This window comes from Mesoplodon mirus (genome assembly GCF_964341445.2).
Source record: "Mesoplodon mirus genome assembly, chromosome: 19".
Lineage (NCBI taxonomy): Eukaryota > Metazoa > Chordata > Mammalia > Artiodactyla > Ziphiidae > Mesoplodon > Mesoplodon mirus.
The window spans coordinates 55,942,864-55,959,590 of NC_138995.1; the positions used below are offsets into that span (position 1 = coordinate 55,942,864).

General features: G+C 55.2%; 1 protein-coding gene across 3 annotated transcripts in view; it reads left to right on the top strand.

Annotated features, from left to right (window-relative positions):
• The first annotated feature begins 3,226 nt into the window (after nt 1-3,226).
• Nucleotides 3,227-16,727, top strand: part of MARK4 (microtubule affinity regulating kinase 4) — a 30,635-nt gene continuing 17,134 nt past the window's right edge. The window contains exons 1-8 of one of the 3 annotated variants that reach the window (XM_082606263.1): nt 3,227-3,573; nt 8,100-8,300; nt 10,680-10,733; nt 10,831-10,879; nt 11,613-11,678; nt 11,757-11,827; nt 13,031-13,087; nt 15,394-15,630. In XM_082606263.1, coding sequence (XP_082462389.1) covers nt 3,523-3,573; nt 8,100-8,300; nt 10,680-10,733; nt 10,831-10,879; nt 11,613-11,678; nt 11,757-11,827; nt 13,031-13,087; nt 15,394-15,630 — 786 coding nt within the window. In that variant the 5' untranslated portion in view covers nt 3,227-3,522. The remainder of the gene's footprint in view (nt 3,574-8,099; nt 8,301-10,679; nt 10,734-10,830; nt 10,880-11,612; nt 11,679-11,756; nt 11,828-13,030; nt 13,088-15,393; nt 15,631-16,727) is intronic. The other 2 variants (XM_082606261.1, XM_082606262.1) reach the window with 2 other exon arrangements.

The window sequence follows — 16,727 nt, forward strand, 5'->3', positions numbered from 1 at the left end:
CAGATTTTGCTTACCTTGTTCATCTGCTATCCCTAGATGCGTGCCTGGCACATAGTAGGTGCTCAGTAAAGATCTGTGAACTGATTGCACCAATGGGGATAGATCAGAGCTAAGGATTGGAAGTTGGGGATAGAGATGGCAGGTCTGTTGGGACTGGGAATGGCTTGGGGGTTGGATGGGGTGAGATGCAGGATTAGGGTGACTTTTAAGGCTGGGTTTTAGGTTTAGGTGGCCCTTTGGGGGCTCAGGCATAGCATCCCAGGTGTTTGGCCTGAGAGCATGATCACTTGCCTCAGCAAAACTGGGGTTGGGATGAGGTAGGGTTGACATTGGGGTCAGGGGCTGGGCTCAGGGATCACTGCTTTCCCCCAGCCCCAGCGAGGGCTCTGTAGACATTAGGTTGGGATAAGTGGACCAGGGGTTAAGATTCCAAGGTCTGAAGGCTTCAGTTCAAGGATTGGATTTGCCAGACAATGGGCCCTGGGAAAGGGGCTGGTTTGCTGGCCTAGAGGGGAGGGGGAGAAACAGTTTATGTCCTCCCCAAATCAGTGTGGACCTGTGGTAATCAGAAGGCAGCCCGAGCTGGAACCAAAGTGGCCTGTTATGGGCCGTGGCCACTGTTGGATCTCTCCCTCTTTTTTTTTAACTTAATTTTTTTATTGAGATAGAATTCACATGCCATAGAATTCACCCTGTTAAAGTGCGTAAGTCAATGGTTTTTAGTACATTCACAAGGTTGTGACAACCATCACCAGTATCTAATTCCAGAACATTGTCACCAGAAAGAAATCCTTGTAACCCGTTAGCAGTCGTTCCCCACTCCTCTCTCTCCCGCAGCCCTTGGCAACCCTGAATCTACTTTCTGTCACTAAGGATTTCCCTATTCTGGATATTTCATATAAACGGAATCATACAATAAGTGGTCTTTTGTATGCTTCTTTTGCTAAGCACAATTTTTTAAGGCTCATCCATGTCATAGCCTCCCCTCTTTAAGCCTCAGTCTCCCTATCTGGGAAATAGGGTGGGGATAATACTGGGAACTGGGGAGCCGGTGTGCACCCCGCAGTGTGGTGGGCAAACGTATATAGGAAGGTGATCTTCTGCCCCCGTGTGGTATATCGGAGAACTGCAGCTCTCAGCGCTAGAGCTGGGATGGGATTGGGCTGATTCAGCCCCCATCCCCAAGACCCCACCCCTCATCCCGCAGAACCCTTGAGATCCCAGAGCTTCTAGAACAACATCCTGCACTCCTCCGTCTCTGCCTCCCACCTTCCCTGAGACTCCTCAGGCTCCATTTGCTGAACAATAATATCACCCATTTAAGAAATTCTAGTCTGTTCCCACGTGAAGCACTTTACTTACATAGTCTCATTAATTTGTTGCAGACAGACTTTGCTGCTATTACCATCCAGGGATAGGGGACCGTAGTGGTTAAGAGCCCAAGTTCTGGAGTTTGGCGAAACTTGTGTTTAAATCTCAGCCCTGCTGCTCACCAGCTGTGTGACCTTCAGCATGCTGTTTTTCCTCTGTAAGTGGGGGGTGATAAGGATGGTCCAAACTCATAGTGTGGCCGAAAGGATAAAGTGCTCAGAGCCTGGACAGAGGAAGCCTCTGTGAGTCGATGTAGCTGATAGTATCAACCAGTGATATACTGGTAAATGTGTAACAACCAGCTCTCTGGGGAATGAGGGTGGAAAGCCTTGCTTTGTAGCACTTGCCAATTTCCATGGTGTAAATATTCCACCATGGCTAATTTCATGCTACCAGGATGACATCACTGAAAGCGTTTCGGGAGGAAGAGATGTGCAGTCACCCCTTAAGTAGCAGTTTCACTATGTGAATACAATAGATGTAAATAACCTCAGGATCACGCATAGGAGTAAAATGTAAAATAATGAGGATGTGATGAATATTTATTATCGTTGTTTTAAATATAATTTATTTAATTGTATGTGTGCATAATTTAATTTTTAATAATGGCTGTTTAAAAACCAGTTCCAAAATCTCTGAGACTTCAAAAACCAGCTTGCTTGAGCTGGCTCCAGCACACTGCTGTTATTGTCACACCCATTTTTTAGAAAGGGAAACTGAGGCTCAGGAAGATGTTCAAATAGACAGGGGCAGGGCATAGGTCCCATGCAACGGCTGTGTGATTCCCAGGCCAGGACAATGCCCCTCTTTTCTTTCATCCCACCCTGATCTGGAGGGAATGCGTAGTTCCCAGGGCACTGTGTGATGTCAGCAACGCCCTTGACCGCTCTGGTCTCAGTTTGCCCATCAGGAGAATACCTGCACTGAGTTCCTCTGCACCTACTTCAGCCCCGCTACGAAAGCAACATGCAGATCCTCCCCCTCACTTTATAGACTGTGAAACTGAGGCCCAGAAAGAGCAAGTGCCTGCCCTGAGTCACAGAGCTGGACAGTGTGAGTCCTGGGACCCCAGCTGGGGTGCAGAAGAGAGGAGACTGCAACCTACAACCTTGGGGTCTGGAGTTTTCTGGGAGGTGGGAGGCAGCATTGCTAGAGAGGTAGGTCACCCTTCCTCAGTGGCTCCGCCCATAACCATCCCCCCAGCATCCTTAGCCCTCGGTCCCCAGAGCTTCCTGGACTGGGGAGAGGGGGGCTGGGAGGGAGAATGTGGATAGCGCTGCCTGCGTGGTTCTTGCCTCTGAGGGCTTCTCTGTCAGTCCTGTCTCCATTCTCTTCACGGGTCTCTGCATCTCTGTCTCTCCCTCTGTCTCCGTGCGTGGGTCTGTCAGTCCCTGTCGCTCTCTGTGTCTCTGTATCTCTCACTCTGTCTCTTTGTATGTGTCTCTCTTTCCCTACGTTTCTCCCTCTTTCTGCCTTTCTTTGTCTTTTGGTCTCTCCGTCCTTTGGCTGTCTTTTCATCTCTTTGTGTCTCTGTGTTTCTCCCCACCTCTGTCTATCTCTGTGTCTCTTTGTCTCTCTCTTTTTGAGCTTCTCTATCTCTGCGTCTCTCAGTATCTTTCTCTGCGTCGCTGGCGCTGTGCCTTGGCGTTTCTCTTTCTTCTCTTCCGGTGAGTCTCTACTCTCTGGTGAGAACACGCTTCCCCTCAACGCGCCCAGACCTGCCTCTGCCCCCTAGAGCCCCCGGCCGGCCCCGGCCTGCGCCTTTAAGTGCCGGCGGCAGGGGGCGGGGTTTTGGTGGCCCCGCCCCGCCCGCCCCTCCCCCTGACGTCCCTTCCTCCCCGGCCCCTCCACCGCCTCCCTCCGCCGCCGCCCGGGCCGGCTCTGCGCCCCCTCCCCGGCCCCCGCCCGCCCGCCTGCCCGCCGCCCCCATGGCGCCCCGGGCCCCCGCTGTGCGGGGCCACTAGGACCCTCGGCATCCCCTTCCCTGCCCCACCCTGCCCCCTCTCCCACGGCGCGAACCCGGGTGTCCACGGCGCCCAGCTTTTGAGCTCGCGTCCCCAGGCCGGCGGGGGGGGAGGGGAAGAGAGGGGACCCCGGGACCCCCACCCCCCCCACCGACCCGGCCGCCCAGTCCCCCGAGACCCGGAGAAAATGTCTTCGCGGACGGCTCTGGCCCCGGGCAACGATCGGAACTCGGACACGGTGAGTGGGGCCCGGCCCCTTGGGGAGCCCCGGCTGGGTCCGGCCGCCGGACCCCTCGCCCTGCTGTGTCCCTCGCCGCGCGAGCCCCTACCCTTATTTCCCCGGCCCGGCCTGGCTCGCCACCCACCGACCCCCGCCCGGACTTCCAGGCCTCTCGACCCTCCCCCACTCCTCAGCCCAGCCCGACCCCTGGGGGCGCCCCTCTCGCGGGACCCCTGTCTTGTCCCTCTGCAGACCGCTTCCGCTCGGGTCTCTTCCCTCCAGGAAGCCCCCTCCCCTGCCTTGCAGGAGCCCCTCCGTTCTCCAGCGGGTTCTTAAACCCCTTCTCCTCCAGGCCTCCCGCATCCGACAACTGACCCCCTCCCGGATTTGCCGGGCTCTTGACCCTAAGGCCCAGCCCCGGCCCTCTCCCAGGAAGGCCTGGCCCAGTCCTGCCTCTGCCTCTGGCCTTCCCTGTCTGGATCTGGGTGCCGGGCTCCCCAGGATCCCCCGTCCTCTCATTCCCAGCTTTCTGGCCCTCCGGGATCCTCCCGGCTCCCGTGGGCACCCCCTCACAGGAAGCCGGTTCCACCTTTCCTGGGCCGAGGGTCCTTTCTACCTTGTTCAAGGTCTCTCCACTTCCAGGCCTGGTCCCCATCTTCCAAGCAGCCCTGTCCCTGGATTCCCAGCATCTCCAGTCCCCCCAGACCCCCCCAGACCCTCTCTGGTCTCTTCCTCTCCCAGGAAGCCTTGGCCTCCAACTTCCAGGCCCCCAGCTCAGTCTCGGATTTCTAGGCCCTGAACCAGTCTGCCTCCAGGCCTCATCCTCCCTGTATCAACTTCTCCACTTCAGGCAAGCCCCCTCTCCAAGCCCCCAACCCCTTGACCCTGCTCCTAGGCCAGGCCCCTCCTCACAGGATACTACCTCATCCCTTAGATCTCCAGGCCCCCGTCCCTTCCGCTGCCCAGGGCCTCCCCCTTCCTTGCCAGGGGTCTGGCCTCCCAGGGGAACCCCCTCCTCAGCCTCACAGTCCTTCCCCAGCTCACAAGGCCTGGCCCCAGATCCTTCTTCCAGAAAACTCCTGGATTTGAAGCCTCTGGTCTTGCCCTGGCTCTAAGCCCTCTTCTCTTGGGGTCTGTCCGCTGGGAGCTTTCTCCCCAAGTTCCTAGGCCTCTCGACCCCCACAAGGCTCAGCCTTTATTCCTTGGATCTGCCCCTTGCCCGGGAAGCCCCTTCCTCAGGATTTCAGGCCCCTGGACTTTTCTCTGGTTCCAAGGAGTGCTCCTAGAAACCCCTTTCTTTGACTTCTAGGAGTTTCCTCAAGACCCAGGCCCCTGGCTCAGGTATCCTTGGCTCCTCACTTCCATTGTCCCATGGCTTGGGCCCTTCCCACTATTCCCAGACCGCCCTGTCCCTACACCACAGCCAGGAACAATCCCAGAGAGGACCCCCCCCCCCATTTCCCTGATTTCTGGTTATTCTCACTGCTTCAAAAGACCCTCCCACCAACCAATGCCAGACTCCTCCCCAGCTGGAGTCTTCGTCCCTTTCCAGGCCTTCTGCCAGGTCCCTGCCAATCCTCAGCCCCCCTCACCCCAGATCCCCACCAGAGAGATTTGTCTCTGTCCTTTCATCTTGTAGGACCCTGCCTCGTAGAGATCCCCCATCACCACCACCACTGCCATCACGACCCATCATCCTGTGGGCCAGACTCTGATTTGGAGTCTTCGATGAGAAACCCACCTCTCCCCCACCCCACGCCAGTCTCTCCAGAAAGTGACAGGGAGCCCACAGGCCTGGGTTCCAGTGCTGCTTCCGCCAGCCACTTTGCACTGTGGCCTCAGGCAACCGGCTCTCGCCTTCTGAGCCTGTTTCCTGCCCTGCAAGATGGGGTGATGGCTTGAGTCCCTCAGAGGGTTAGTCGAGATGATAGGGGCAAAGCCTGACACATAGGATGCACTCCACACATGTTCGCTGCTATTGTGACTGTGGATATGAGTCAGACGGTCATGGATCCTCAACCCAGGGCTGTCATTAGTTGTTACGTGAGCTTGCAGACCCACTCCCTGCTCAGAGCCTCAGTTTCTTCACCTCTAAATGGGGTTGATGGTAGCACCTCCCTGTTAGGGACGTTATAAGGAGCCAAAGAGATTATGGGAGCAAGATGCACGGGGCCAGGCCTATTGGAGCTGCTATTTTTATTATTGTTGTTATGACTTTGATTCTTCAGAGAAGCGTAAGTTCAACTCTAGTTTCTGTCCCTCCCTAGCTGTGTGACCTCAGGCAGGTTACCTCCCCTCTCTGAGCCTCAGTTTCCTCATCCGGAAAACAGGGCTTGTACGAGCACTTCCTCCTCCCCTTATTGTTCAGATTTGTGCATCATGGGGACTTCGGGAGGGCTAATTCTCCCCTCTCCTCCCAGCTCCAGTCTGTAAGACCTGCTTGTCAGTCCTGGCAGAGGGTCACCTGTCTCCGTCTGGAATCTGAGGTCATAGCCCCCTCCTCTGCCACCTGGTTACCATGATGACAGCCATGTGGGGTCATGCTCCCCCACCCCAAGTTCCAGGCCCCCCACCACCCAGCCTCTCTGGAGGTTCCCTAGCAACAGACCCAGGGTTGGGGCACCAGCCGGCGGGAGGGAGCCAGGCCAGCTGGTGGTGCCGGCCAATTTTAGCTCCCGCCCCCGGCCCCTGAGGGCCTTGTCACCCACTGCCCCAGCTGCCCCTTGCAGGGGTCCCTCGGCCACGCTGCCTTCAGTGGGGTGCCACCCCAGCCCCAGTTGGCTCCCCTTGTACCACCTGCTGGGGATTCTTCTCCAAGCCCTTATCTGGGTGAGAATCAGAGGTCTTATCTGCCAGGATCTCCAACTCCCTTCCTGCCCTCCCCGGGAAGGAGGCCTGGGGTTGTGAGCAGCCCGGTGGGGGATGTGGGAAAGAGCTGGGGGCTCAGGAGTCAGCAGACCCGGGTTCGAATCCTAGGCACTCTGCTCCATCTGCCCTGTGACCTTGGGCAAGGTACTTACCCTGCCCTCAGCCTTAGGGTCCCCATGTGGAGAGTGCGGATCACAATCGGACCCACCTTGGAAGTCAGGTGAGGGCACAGTAGGCAGCAGGCATGTGGTTAGGGCTCCAGCAGTGGCGGCTGTCTTTCTGCCCCTTGTGGGGAGCATTACCTTTCTGCTTCTTATGAATGAACTGTGTGACCTTGACAAGGCACCGTCTCGCTGCAAGCCTCAGTTTCACCTCTGGAATATGGGGATACAGGTGCCACCCTCATTGGGCTACTGTAGGAATTAAATGCAGATGAGGTGCTTTAATGCCCAGGATTTGGCCAATAGTAAAGCTTACTTAATAAAAATGACAGGAGTGTGAGACAGTGTGGCACAGCAGCGGTGAAGACATCAACTCTGGGGTAAACTGTCTGGGTTCAGGTCCCATCTCTGAGCCTCAGTTTCCCTACCTATAAAATGGGAATGATGGTGCCTTAATGGCCAGTGCTCATTAAATGGTGATCCTCATCACTGTTAAGTGGCCCGGCAGATCCCTGCAAGGAGCAGCCCGGGTCCTCCTCTTCGTTGCCTACCTGGCCTTCTGTCTTCCTCAGCTCCCTGTGTCCTCCTGTGTCCCACTTCCAGCCTTGGGAAGGGCGCAGGGACAGCCCAGGGTCTGAGCAGAGCCGTCTTGGCTGGGGCCTCTGTCACCCACACCTTGGGCCCCAGCGCTAAAAGGGAGGCACAGTCCCTGGGGCTCACAATCAGGACAGGATAGCCCGGAGCAGGCAGGTGACCTGCGGGGGAGAGAGGCCCAGGAGGGACAGGATGGCAGGAACACAACGTCGGGGACAGAGCGTGGTGTAGCGTGGGAGTCAGCGGGTGAGGGCGCCGATGGATTCACAGGGCGGTGCCGCCCCATGCCCACCCCAGCGAGGATGCAACAAAGTTTCCCACAGAAGGAAGGTTGACAATGTGGGGCTACAGTGTCAGGGCGAAATGAAAGACGGTTGGTTAGAGTGTTTGGAGTAGAATTTGGGGCAGTAAGGATCAGAAGAAAGCATTGTAGGCAGTAAACTGGAAGTCAGGTGTTGAAATATGTGCTTGCCATAGAATTGGGGGGCTGGATGGGGACACTGATGGATCGGGTGGAATGTTGGAAGCAGTGAGGGTTGGGGTAGAGGGTGGAGTCCAGGCTGAGTCGGCGTTGATGGGGGTTGAGGGCCGCAGCATTAGAACACGATATCTTGGAGCCGATGAAGGTTCTAGTAATTAGAAAAGGAAGTTGGGGGGAGGGTAGACTGATTGCAGGGAGGGGTGAAGAAGAGACCTGATATCTGGGGTCCCAGGTGCTGCAGAGTTGGGGGAGCCCCAGCATCTTTGTTCTCGGAGGTGTCTTTTCGCAGAGAAAGATGGGGGACCCAAAGCCTTCTCTCTGGCGTGGGTTTGAAAAGCGCCACGAGGGGACCAGGGGCCATGGCTGGAGTTAACCGCCCCAGCACACAGGTGGATTGGATGGGCGCTGCTCACCTCTCATGCTCCGTCTCCCCCGCCCAGCATGGCACCCTGGGCATTGGCCGTTCCTCGGACAAGGGACCGTCCTGGTCCAGCCGCTCCCTGGGTGCCCGCTGCCGGAATTCCATCGCCTCCTGTCCCGAAGAGCAGCCCCATGTAGGCAACTACCGCCTGCTGAGGACCATCGGGAAGGGCAACTTTGCCAAAGTCAAGCTGGCCCGCCACATCCTTACGGGCCGGGAGGTGAGTGAGGGGAGAGGGCGGGGCTCGGGGCAGAATCGTGCAGCCCTGGCACGTGGTGGGAGGTAGGGAGAGGTCGGGCTTGGCCCTCACTTTGCTTTGTGACCACATGTAAGTCTCACTCTCACAATAGAACATCTCACATTTTGCCAGAACAACTCAAGTAGGAAAAGAGAGCCAATTTCAGGCATCCCTGAAATTGTTGGGCTGTCTCAGATCACAGGCAAGCCATGTGTAGTGTTTCTAAGAATTCATATGGTTTTTGTATCTAAACCTAGGCCACCTCCCTGTTTTGTTTTGTTTTGTTTTGTTTTGCGGTACGCGGGCCTCTCACCGCTGCGGCAGCTCCGGACACGCAGGCTCAGTGGACATGGCTCACGGGCCCAGCCACTCCGCGGCATGTGGGATCCTCCCGGACCGGGGCACGAACCCGTGTCCCCTGCATTGGCAGGCGGACCCTCAACCACTGCGCCACCAGGGAAGCCCCACCTCCCTGTTTTAATGGTGGGCTTCAGTCCCACCAAATCTTCCAGTGATCTTCGTTGAGAACACAAGAGATTTATTCATGTCTCCACAGTCTCACTCTCCCCACTTGGCCTTCCAGGATGGGTATAGGTACTGAGTATGGCAACATTATTGCAGAAAGGGAGAGGACGCATCTAACTCACACTTAATGGGGGAAAAAAAGATGGTGGGTGGGTTTATGACCCCTCTGCACCTCTTTCAATTTTAGAGAAAGTAACTGGAGCAATTCATCCTGCCCTCACGCTGTCTGTGCCACACATACAAAAGTCACCAGGCCCCAGTGGTTTTATGGGCAAATTGTACCAAACATTTCATTTTTATGCTAATATCTCCAGAGACTAAAGAAAGAGGTTCCACTGCCAGACACATTTTATGTGCTCTTTGGTGACAACAAAGCCAGATAAGGCATAAAATTGTGGGCCCGTCTTACATGTGAATGTAGGTCCAAAAATCTTAAACAAAATATTAGCAAAAAGAACCTGACAGATCAATTAAAGAAAGCTGTGTGGTGACAAAGCTGGGTTTATCCGAGGAATGCACAGTTCTTTTCAAATTGACAATTTATTCATGTACTTCGCCACATTCACAGATTCAAGGGCAGAAACCATATGATCATCTCAATACTGGCATAAAAAGTGCTTGACAAGATTAAAAACTCATTTGTGAAAATATGAAGAAAGCTAAGGGACCCTCTTCCCCCACAAAGAGCACATTGTTCCTCTCCTGTGGTCTTGAACGTGATTCCAGGGTTTTCTAAAAGAACAGAGCCTCCTGAGGGAAGAGTTCTGTAATCCAGTGGATCTGGGGTGATTGGGGGGGTGACCCCAAAACCCTTTGGGAAAACTAAAGACCTAAGCTGGATTACGGCTTTTGTAGTGCTGTACCCCAGTTTGAAATTCAAAATAAAAACTTAACTTCAGGATAAGTACAAAGAGGATTCAGTAACGTTCTGATTTTTCCCCCATGATGACTACCTCAAAGCTCTTTCAGAGCTATCTACAGATTTTAAGTGTTTAAGAGGTTGACTGGGGACTTCCCTGGTGGCGCAGTGGTTGAGAGTCTGCCTGCCGATGCAGGGGACACAGGTTCGTGCCCCGGTCCGGGAAGATCCCACATGCCGCGGAGCAGCTGGGCCCATGAGCCATGGCCACTGAGCCTGCGCGTCCGGAGCTTCCGCAATGGGAGAGGCCGCAGTGGTGAGAGGCCCGCGTACTGCAAAAAAAAAAACAAAACAAAAAGAGGTTGACTGTCAGACTGCATAAGTTCAAATCCAAGCCCACAAACTTACCAGCCAAGTAACCTTGGCCAAGTGACTGAACAGCTCTGTGCCTCGGTTTCCCCATTTGTAAAATGAGGATAATCTCATAGGGCTGTTGTGAGGATTAAGAGAGTTCTCATTTGTAAAGCGCATAGACCAGGGCCTGGCCCGGGTGACTGCTCAGTAGATGTGAGGTCTGGTTATTATTTCTTGTTCCACAGTTTGTGCCTTCAAAACAAAGATGTTGATAGGTGAATGGTCTGAGATGCCCTCCCAGAGGGGCCCCCTCAAGGTCTCAGTCACCCTCACACTCACTCACACAGACCCTTGGAGCTGCCCCACCGCCCCACCCAGGCCCCATGGTGGTATAGGGGATATATTTCCCTGCAGAAGTAAGGGTAGCACTGGACATGGTAAGAACAGCATGTGCAAAGGTCATGAGGCTCAGAGCCCACATCCACTAAGAATGGCCCAGGTTGAGAGCTTTCTCTGAAAAGGGACAAAGGAAGGATATCCTAGGGTGATCTGGGTTGGGGGAACCTTTCCCAGCTCGAGGGCCTGTGGTACCTGGACCTTTCCCCCCTTTCTTCCGTCTCTAGGTCGCCATCAAGATCATCGATAAAACCCAGCTGAACCCCAGCAGCCTGCAGAAGGTGAGGCCCAGGGAGAGGGAGCAGGGCAGGGGCACGGTTGGGAAGAGGGTCCTCGAAACGGCCCACCCTCATCTTTCTCTTTCTTCCTTTCTTCCAGCTGTTCCGAGAAGTCCGTATCATGAAGGGCCTAAACCACCCCAACATCGGTGAGGAGGGGAAGGGAGTGGGCTCGGTGGATACCAACCAGGGCACTTGGGAAAAGAGAGTCGGGGGAGGAGAGAACTGGCCGTTACAGTAATTAGAAAGACCTGTTTTTTCGTAGCAGTATCCCTGCTCCCTGGCTGTGTGACCTTGGGTGAGTCACTCAACCTCTCTGAGCCTCAGTTTCCTCCTCTGGAGCGGGGGCTGGGGTGGTGATAAGAGGGCTTACTTCAAGGTCATTGCGAGGCTTGGGTAAGGTCATGCATGCAGAACACTTAGTTCGGAGCTAAGCTGTGGGAGCTGGTCTGATTATTGTCATCAGCAGCATCCATTGTCATTGTCATTATCATTAGGCAGTGTGGAGAGAGTGGGGTCTTTACAAAAGAAGCAGGATTTAGCCTGGCCTGAATGTGGCCGTAGCCTTTATTCATCCATTTGTTTATATATACTCGGTGAATACTTATTGAGTGGGCTGCTTGTGTGCCAGACTCTGGGGCACAGCGGTAAAGAAAACAGGTACAAACCCCTGGCCTCACAGAGCTGACATTCTTGTGAGAAAGTGGGAAGGTGGTGAAGTGGGGCCAGGGAGTTTGGAAAAGCTTGCCGTCGGCAGGGAGCCATCGAGTGTTCTTGAGTCAGGGGTGTTAGGGTCAGCACATGCGCGGTTACCAAGTGCTGGTGGAGGGTGAGGGGTCTCTTCTCTTGTAACTCCCCGCCCCCATCCCCTGGCCATTGCAGTGAAGCTCTTCGAGGTGATCGAGACAGAGAAGACGCTGTACCTGGTGATGGAATATGCAAGTGCTGGTGAGGCTCCTCCCCTCCCCGCCCTTCTCTCTGCGCCCCCGTGCCCTGCCCTGACCCCGCTCGGCCTCTGCCCTGCAGGAGAAGTGTTTGACTACCTCGTGTCACACGGCCGCATGAAGGAGAAGGAAGCTCGAGCCAAGTTCCGACAGGTTGGGGTCACAGCTGCGGGTGGGGCTGGGAGGGGAGCCCCAGTCCCTGGGCACGAGGGTCTGATTGCTGGGTGTGGGTCTGGGCTGTCCAAGGACCTGGGGGCGTGGCTTACGGCAGGGTGGGGGTGAGGGTGGAGAGCTGGGTGGCTGTGGGCATGCAGATGCCCAGGTGTGAGGATACCTAGATGGAGGGAATGCAGGTACCCAGGTGGGTGGGCAAGAGGGTCAGGCATGAGAGTGCCCAGGTGTGCCAGTGTCAGATATGTGGGTATGAAGGTGTGCCCCGTATATAAGAGTGTGCCTGAGAGGGCACACAGGTGCCAGGCTGCTGAGGTGTGTGAGTGTAGGAGTGTGGGTGCCCAGGTATATAGGTGTGTAGCTGTGTGGGTAAAAGTGCATATGGCAGCTGGGGTGTATGGGTGAGGGGGGCCCAAGTGTGGGTATCTTAAGTTTGTGGGTAAGAGGGCACGCAGATGTGGGTGCCCAGGTGTGTGGGTAAGGTGCTTGTTGTTTCAGATGTGTGGCAGATGTGTTTCAGATGTGTTACAGATGTTCAGATGTGTTACAGATGTTTCAGATGTAACAAGGTGCTTGTTGTTTCAGATGTGTGGCAGGGAGGATGCCCAGGTGTGGGCACATAGGTTGATGAGCAAGAGAGTATATGGTGCAAGGATGTCCAGGTGGATAAGAAGGTGTGTGAATGTCCAAGTGTGTGGCAGGGAGGGTGCCCAGATGGGTGAGAGGGCCTTCAGGTGTGAGGGTTTGGTGGGTGAAGAGATCTGAGCAAGGGTGTTGGTCCGGGACTGTCCAGCTGCTGGACGCAGCTGTACTGGGTGCGCGGGGCTAAGCCCTGGAATGTTGGGCCACGTGTCTGTCTATAGCTGTGGATGTTCTCATGCGTGTTTCTTGATGTGAAAGTCAGGAGGGGCCAGTCCTGTTGTCTTGGTGCCGGTGTCCGTGCTGGGAGGGTGTCCCGATGTCTGGGTACGAGGATGTCCGGGTGTCCGGGTGGAGGTGTGTGTCTGCGCAGGTCCCACATCATTTCCTGCTGCGGCCGAATTGGGGGTGGGGAATGGCACCAGCATCAGAACCTGTGCTTGGGGGGCCTGGAGCCCAGAGCTCAGTTGAGGGGCGGGTTCACGGGTCTCGGAGGGAGGCCGAGGGGCTTGGGAGCCGTCAGTGACTGACCCCCCTCGCCTCCAGATCGTATCGGCCGTGCATTACTGTCATCAGAAGAACATTGTCCACAGGGACCTGAAGGTGAGCCTCCCAGCTCAGCCCACAGACCCCTGCTTGTCCCCAGCACCCCCCATCCCCTGGGGTGCCCTGCACCCTCCACCATGTTCTCCTTCCTTTTGTCTTCGTGCTCCTCCCTCAGCATCCAGAGCCCCTTGACTTTTTCCCAAGCTTTTGTGGCAAAAACAAGACCAGCTGATGGGGGAGCAGGTGGGGGATGGGGACAGGAGGAGGGAACAAAGGGAAAAGAAACAAAGTGTCCCCGGAACAGCCTCAGACTATTTATTACACGCGGTCCCGGACAAGGTCACCGGAATGCAATAAAGACTTAGTCACTCCCAGAGCCTCCGGGAGACTTCAGAATATTCAGGAAACTTCAAGAATTGAGATCTTAGAGCCCCAGAGTCACACAGCTTCCAGGGTCTTAGAATCACAGGCATCATTGAACTTGAGAAGGACCTTTGGGAGGGCTAGTGCCCCTCGGGGAAGGGACTCAGCAGGGCCTCCCCCCGCCCCGCCCTACCCCCATTGCCTGGTCGAGCTGAGCAGGGGCAACTCCTTGTCCCAGGGCCCCTGCTCCACAGCCCCACCCAGAGAGAACCTCCTGTCTCAGGACTTCCCGTCCTAGACCAGCGAGAGAAACGTTTGTCTGGTGCGAATCAAGCTGTCTGTTGTCTTCACCGTGATTTCTTGAGCAACTACTGTGTCCCAGGCCCTGGTCTAAGTACTTAAGGAAGTGCTTCTCAAGGTTTCTGTAGCAAAGGACCAGGTTTGTTTGAGTATTTTCAATGCCCAATCCACTGTGGACAGGTACTTCGGTAAAGTATAATAAAAATGAAAGGAAAAGTAAAAGATGTGCAAAATACAAGCCCGATTTTTAAGATGATTATTAATAGATTTAAAAAACATAAAATTCCACTGTCAAATTGCTGTAGACGTTTTGAAGCACTCCCTCTCTCTGTACTGCCCCGATGTCCCCACACAACCCCCTGAGGAGGCACCTTGGAGGCTTCTGCGGGGTGGGGGTGGGGGGTGGAATCCATGGTGAACAACCTGGAGGAGGCACGCTCCCTGGTGGAAGGTCCTGGAAGTGGCTGAAAGGGGATTTGGGGATATAGTCTCCAGGTGGACCAACCACGGGGACCAACCCAGAAGTGAGGTTGGGGCTGAACTGCGGAGCCTCAAATGCCACGAGGGGGAGTGTCACCACTGAGCAAGACAGAGATGCCAGTAGATGGAGGTTTGGGGAGGATCCCTCTGGAGTGTGTGTCTGTGTGGGTTCTATCCCTTCGTTGGGCCAGAGGTGGGGAAGGCTGGTACTGAAATACACCAGGAAGTAGGGAGACCGGGAGGAAGCCCGAGATGCTGGGCTAGGGAAGCGCGGTGGTTGGGAGGGGCGAGGCTCGGGCAGCAAGTCTGAAGGGTGGGTTCACGCATCAATTTGTAGTCAACAAGCTGGAAGAGGCGGGATGCCGGAGGCTCCTTCCACGTGCGGGCTGTGGAGATGGCAGGCCTCTTTTGGATTCCAACTCTGCCACTTCTGTGCTGCGGGCATGAGGTGGCCTCCCTGAGCCTCAGTTCCCTCCCCCACGAAATGGCAAATAACAAACACGTGCCACCAAAAATAGACAAAACCTTATAACAGTACAAAGTATTTCTTGAGTGCTGACTCTGTCCCATGTGCTGTGGTAAGCACTTTCCACTTAACCCTGCATCTGCCCATGAGGCAGGTGCTATAATGACCCTTCGGTTTACACATCAGAAACTGAGGCACAGAGAGAGCCGGTAATCCACCCAGAGTCACACAGTGAGTGAGTGGTGGAGCTGGGATTTGAAGCTAGGAGTCTTCCGGAATCTGTATTTTAACCCCACTGTATGTAGCCACTCTTAAAAATGATAGTCTAAAAGCCTGGCGCATAGTAGGTGCACAATAAATATTATATAAAATGATTGTTTTCATTTTTGTAAGTCTTGAGTGATCCGTCCTCATTTTTTTTCTGGTGGGTGAACTGAGGCTCTCCAAAGGGCAGGAGGTTGCCTGAGGACTTCCGGCTCTGCAGGCCACACTGGATAATAGAGCTAATGTTATATAGCGCTTACTCGGCATGAAATATGGTTCGAGGACTTGTCACGGAATAATTCACTTAATTCTCAAACGTCCCTGTGAGGTGGGGACTGTGTTTATCCCCATCTTGTGGATGAGGAAACTAGGCCCAGAGAGGTCACTGCCCAAGGTCACACAGGGAATAAGGGGCAGGGCCACAGTCAGACCAGGCCCGCTGGCTCTGGCGCCGCACACGTCCACCCTCTGCCCTCTCCTTGCCTCGCAGGCCGAGAACCTCTTGCTGGACGCCGAGGCCAACATCAAGATCGCCGACTTCGGCTTCAGCAACGAGTTCACGCTGGGCTCGAAGCTGGACACGTTCTGCGGGAGCCCCCCGTACGCCGCCCCGGAGCTGTTCCAGGGCAAGAAATACGACGGGCCGGAGGTGGACATCTGGAGCCTCGGCGTCATCCTGTACACCCTCGTCAGCGGCTCCCTGCCCTTCGACGGCCACAACCTCAAGGTGCTGGGCGGGGCTGGCACGGGGGCTGCGACTCCCCCGGGGAGGGTCTCTCTGGCCCTCACGGTCGGGCCCTCAAGCACCTCCTCTGCAGAGGGCTGGAGGGGTGGGGCCGAGGTCACAGGGCATGACGGGGGTCAGGGAGGACCCAAGTCCCCACAGCCGCACGGCCAGCCCAAGTGGACCAGGCTGTGTTGGGGTTCAGGGTGTGGGCGTGGCCGTCGGCAGGCTTGGGTTCAAATCCCACTCACTCACTCATTCACTCAGTACGTAGTTATTGCTTCCCGTCCACGGGTCAGGCTCTGTTTTAAGTTTTGCTGACACAGGGTGAGCAAAAGAGACAGAAACCCCTGCCTTCATCCATGCTGCTCCCCAGGCAATCCTTGAAAACACGCTAAGTGGGAAAAGCTGGTCACAAAAGACCACCTGCTGTGGGGTCCCCCTCTATGAAGTGTCCAGAATAGGCAAAGCCACAGAGACAGAAGGCAGATCAGTGGTTGCCTAAGACTAGGGAGGAGGGGGAGTTGGGCTACAGAGTTTCTTCTGGGGGTGATGCCCATGTTCTAAAACGGATTCTGGTGATGGTTGCGACAACGCGGTGAATATACTGAAAGCCGTTGAAGGGTGCACTTAAACAAACAAACAGAAAATCCTGCTCTCATGGACTGACATTCTTGCAGCAGAGCCAGGCAGAAAATAAAATAATAAGCAAAATATATAGCACGCTAGATGCTGACCAGTTCTGTGGAAGGGGGTGGGAAGCGTGGGGTGAGTTGTAGTGTTGGGGCGGATTTTTTTTTCCCTTTGAACTTTTTATTCTGAAACATTGCCAGTCAACAGAGAAGTTGTCAGCCTAGAACAGGGGACAGGTGTGTACCTTTCAGGAGATGCTCCGGTTGCCTGCGGCCACATGTGCCATGTGAGTGTCTATATAAGCTCGTGGTACCGCTGTCATCACCGTTACTGATGGAACACATGGGAATCAGTTGCAGACACAATGTCCCTTCATCCCTAAAGGCTGCATACAGCAGGGATGTCATGAGACGCGGCCTTTCCCCATCCACGATCACGCTCACGCTCACGAAATCCAGCGCTGATGT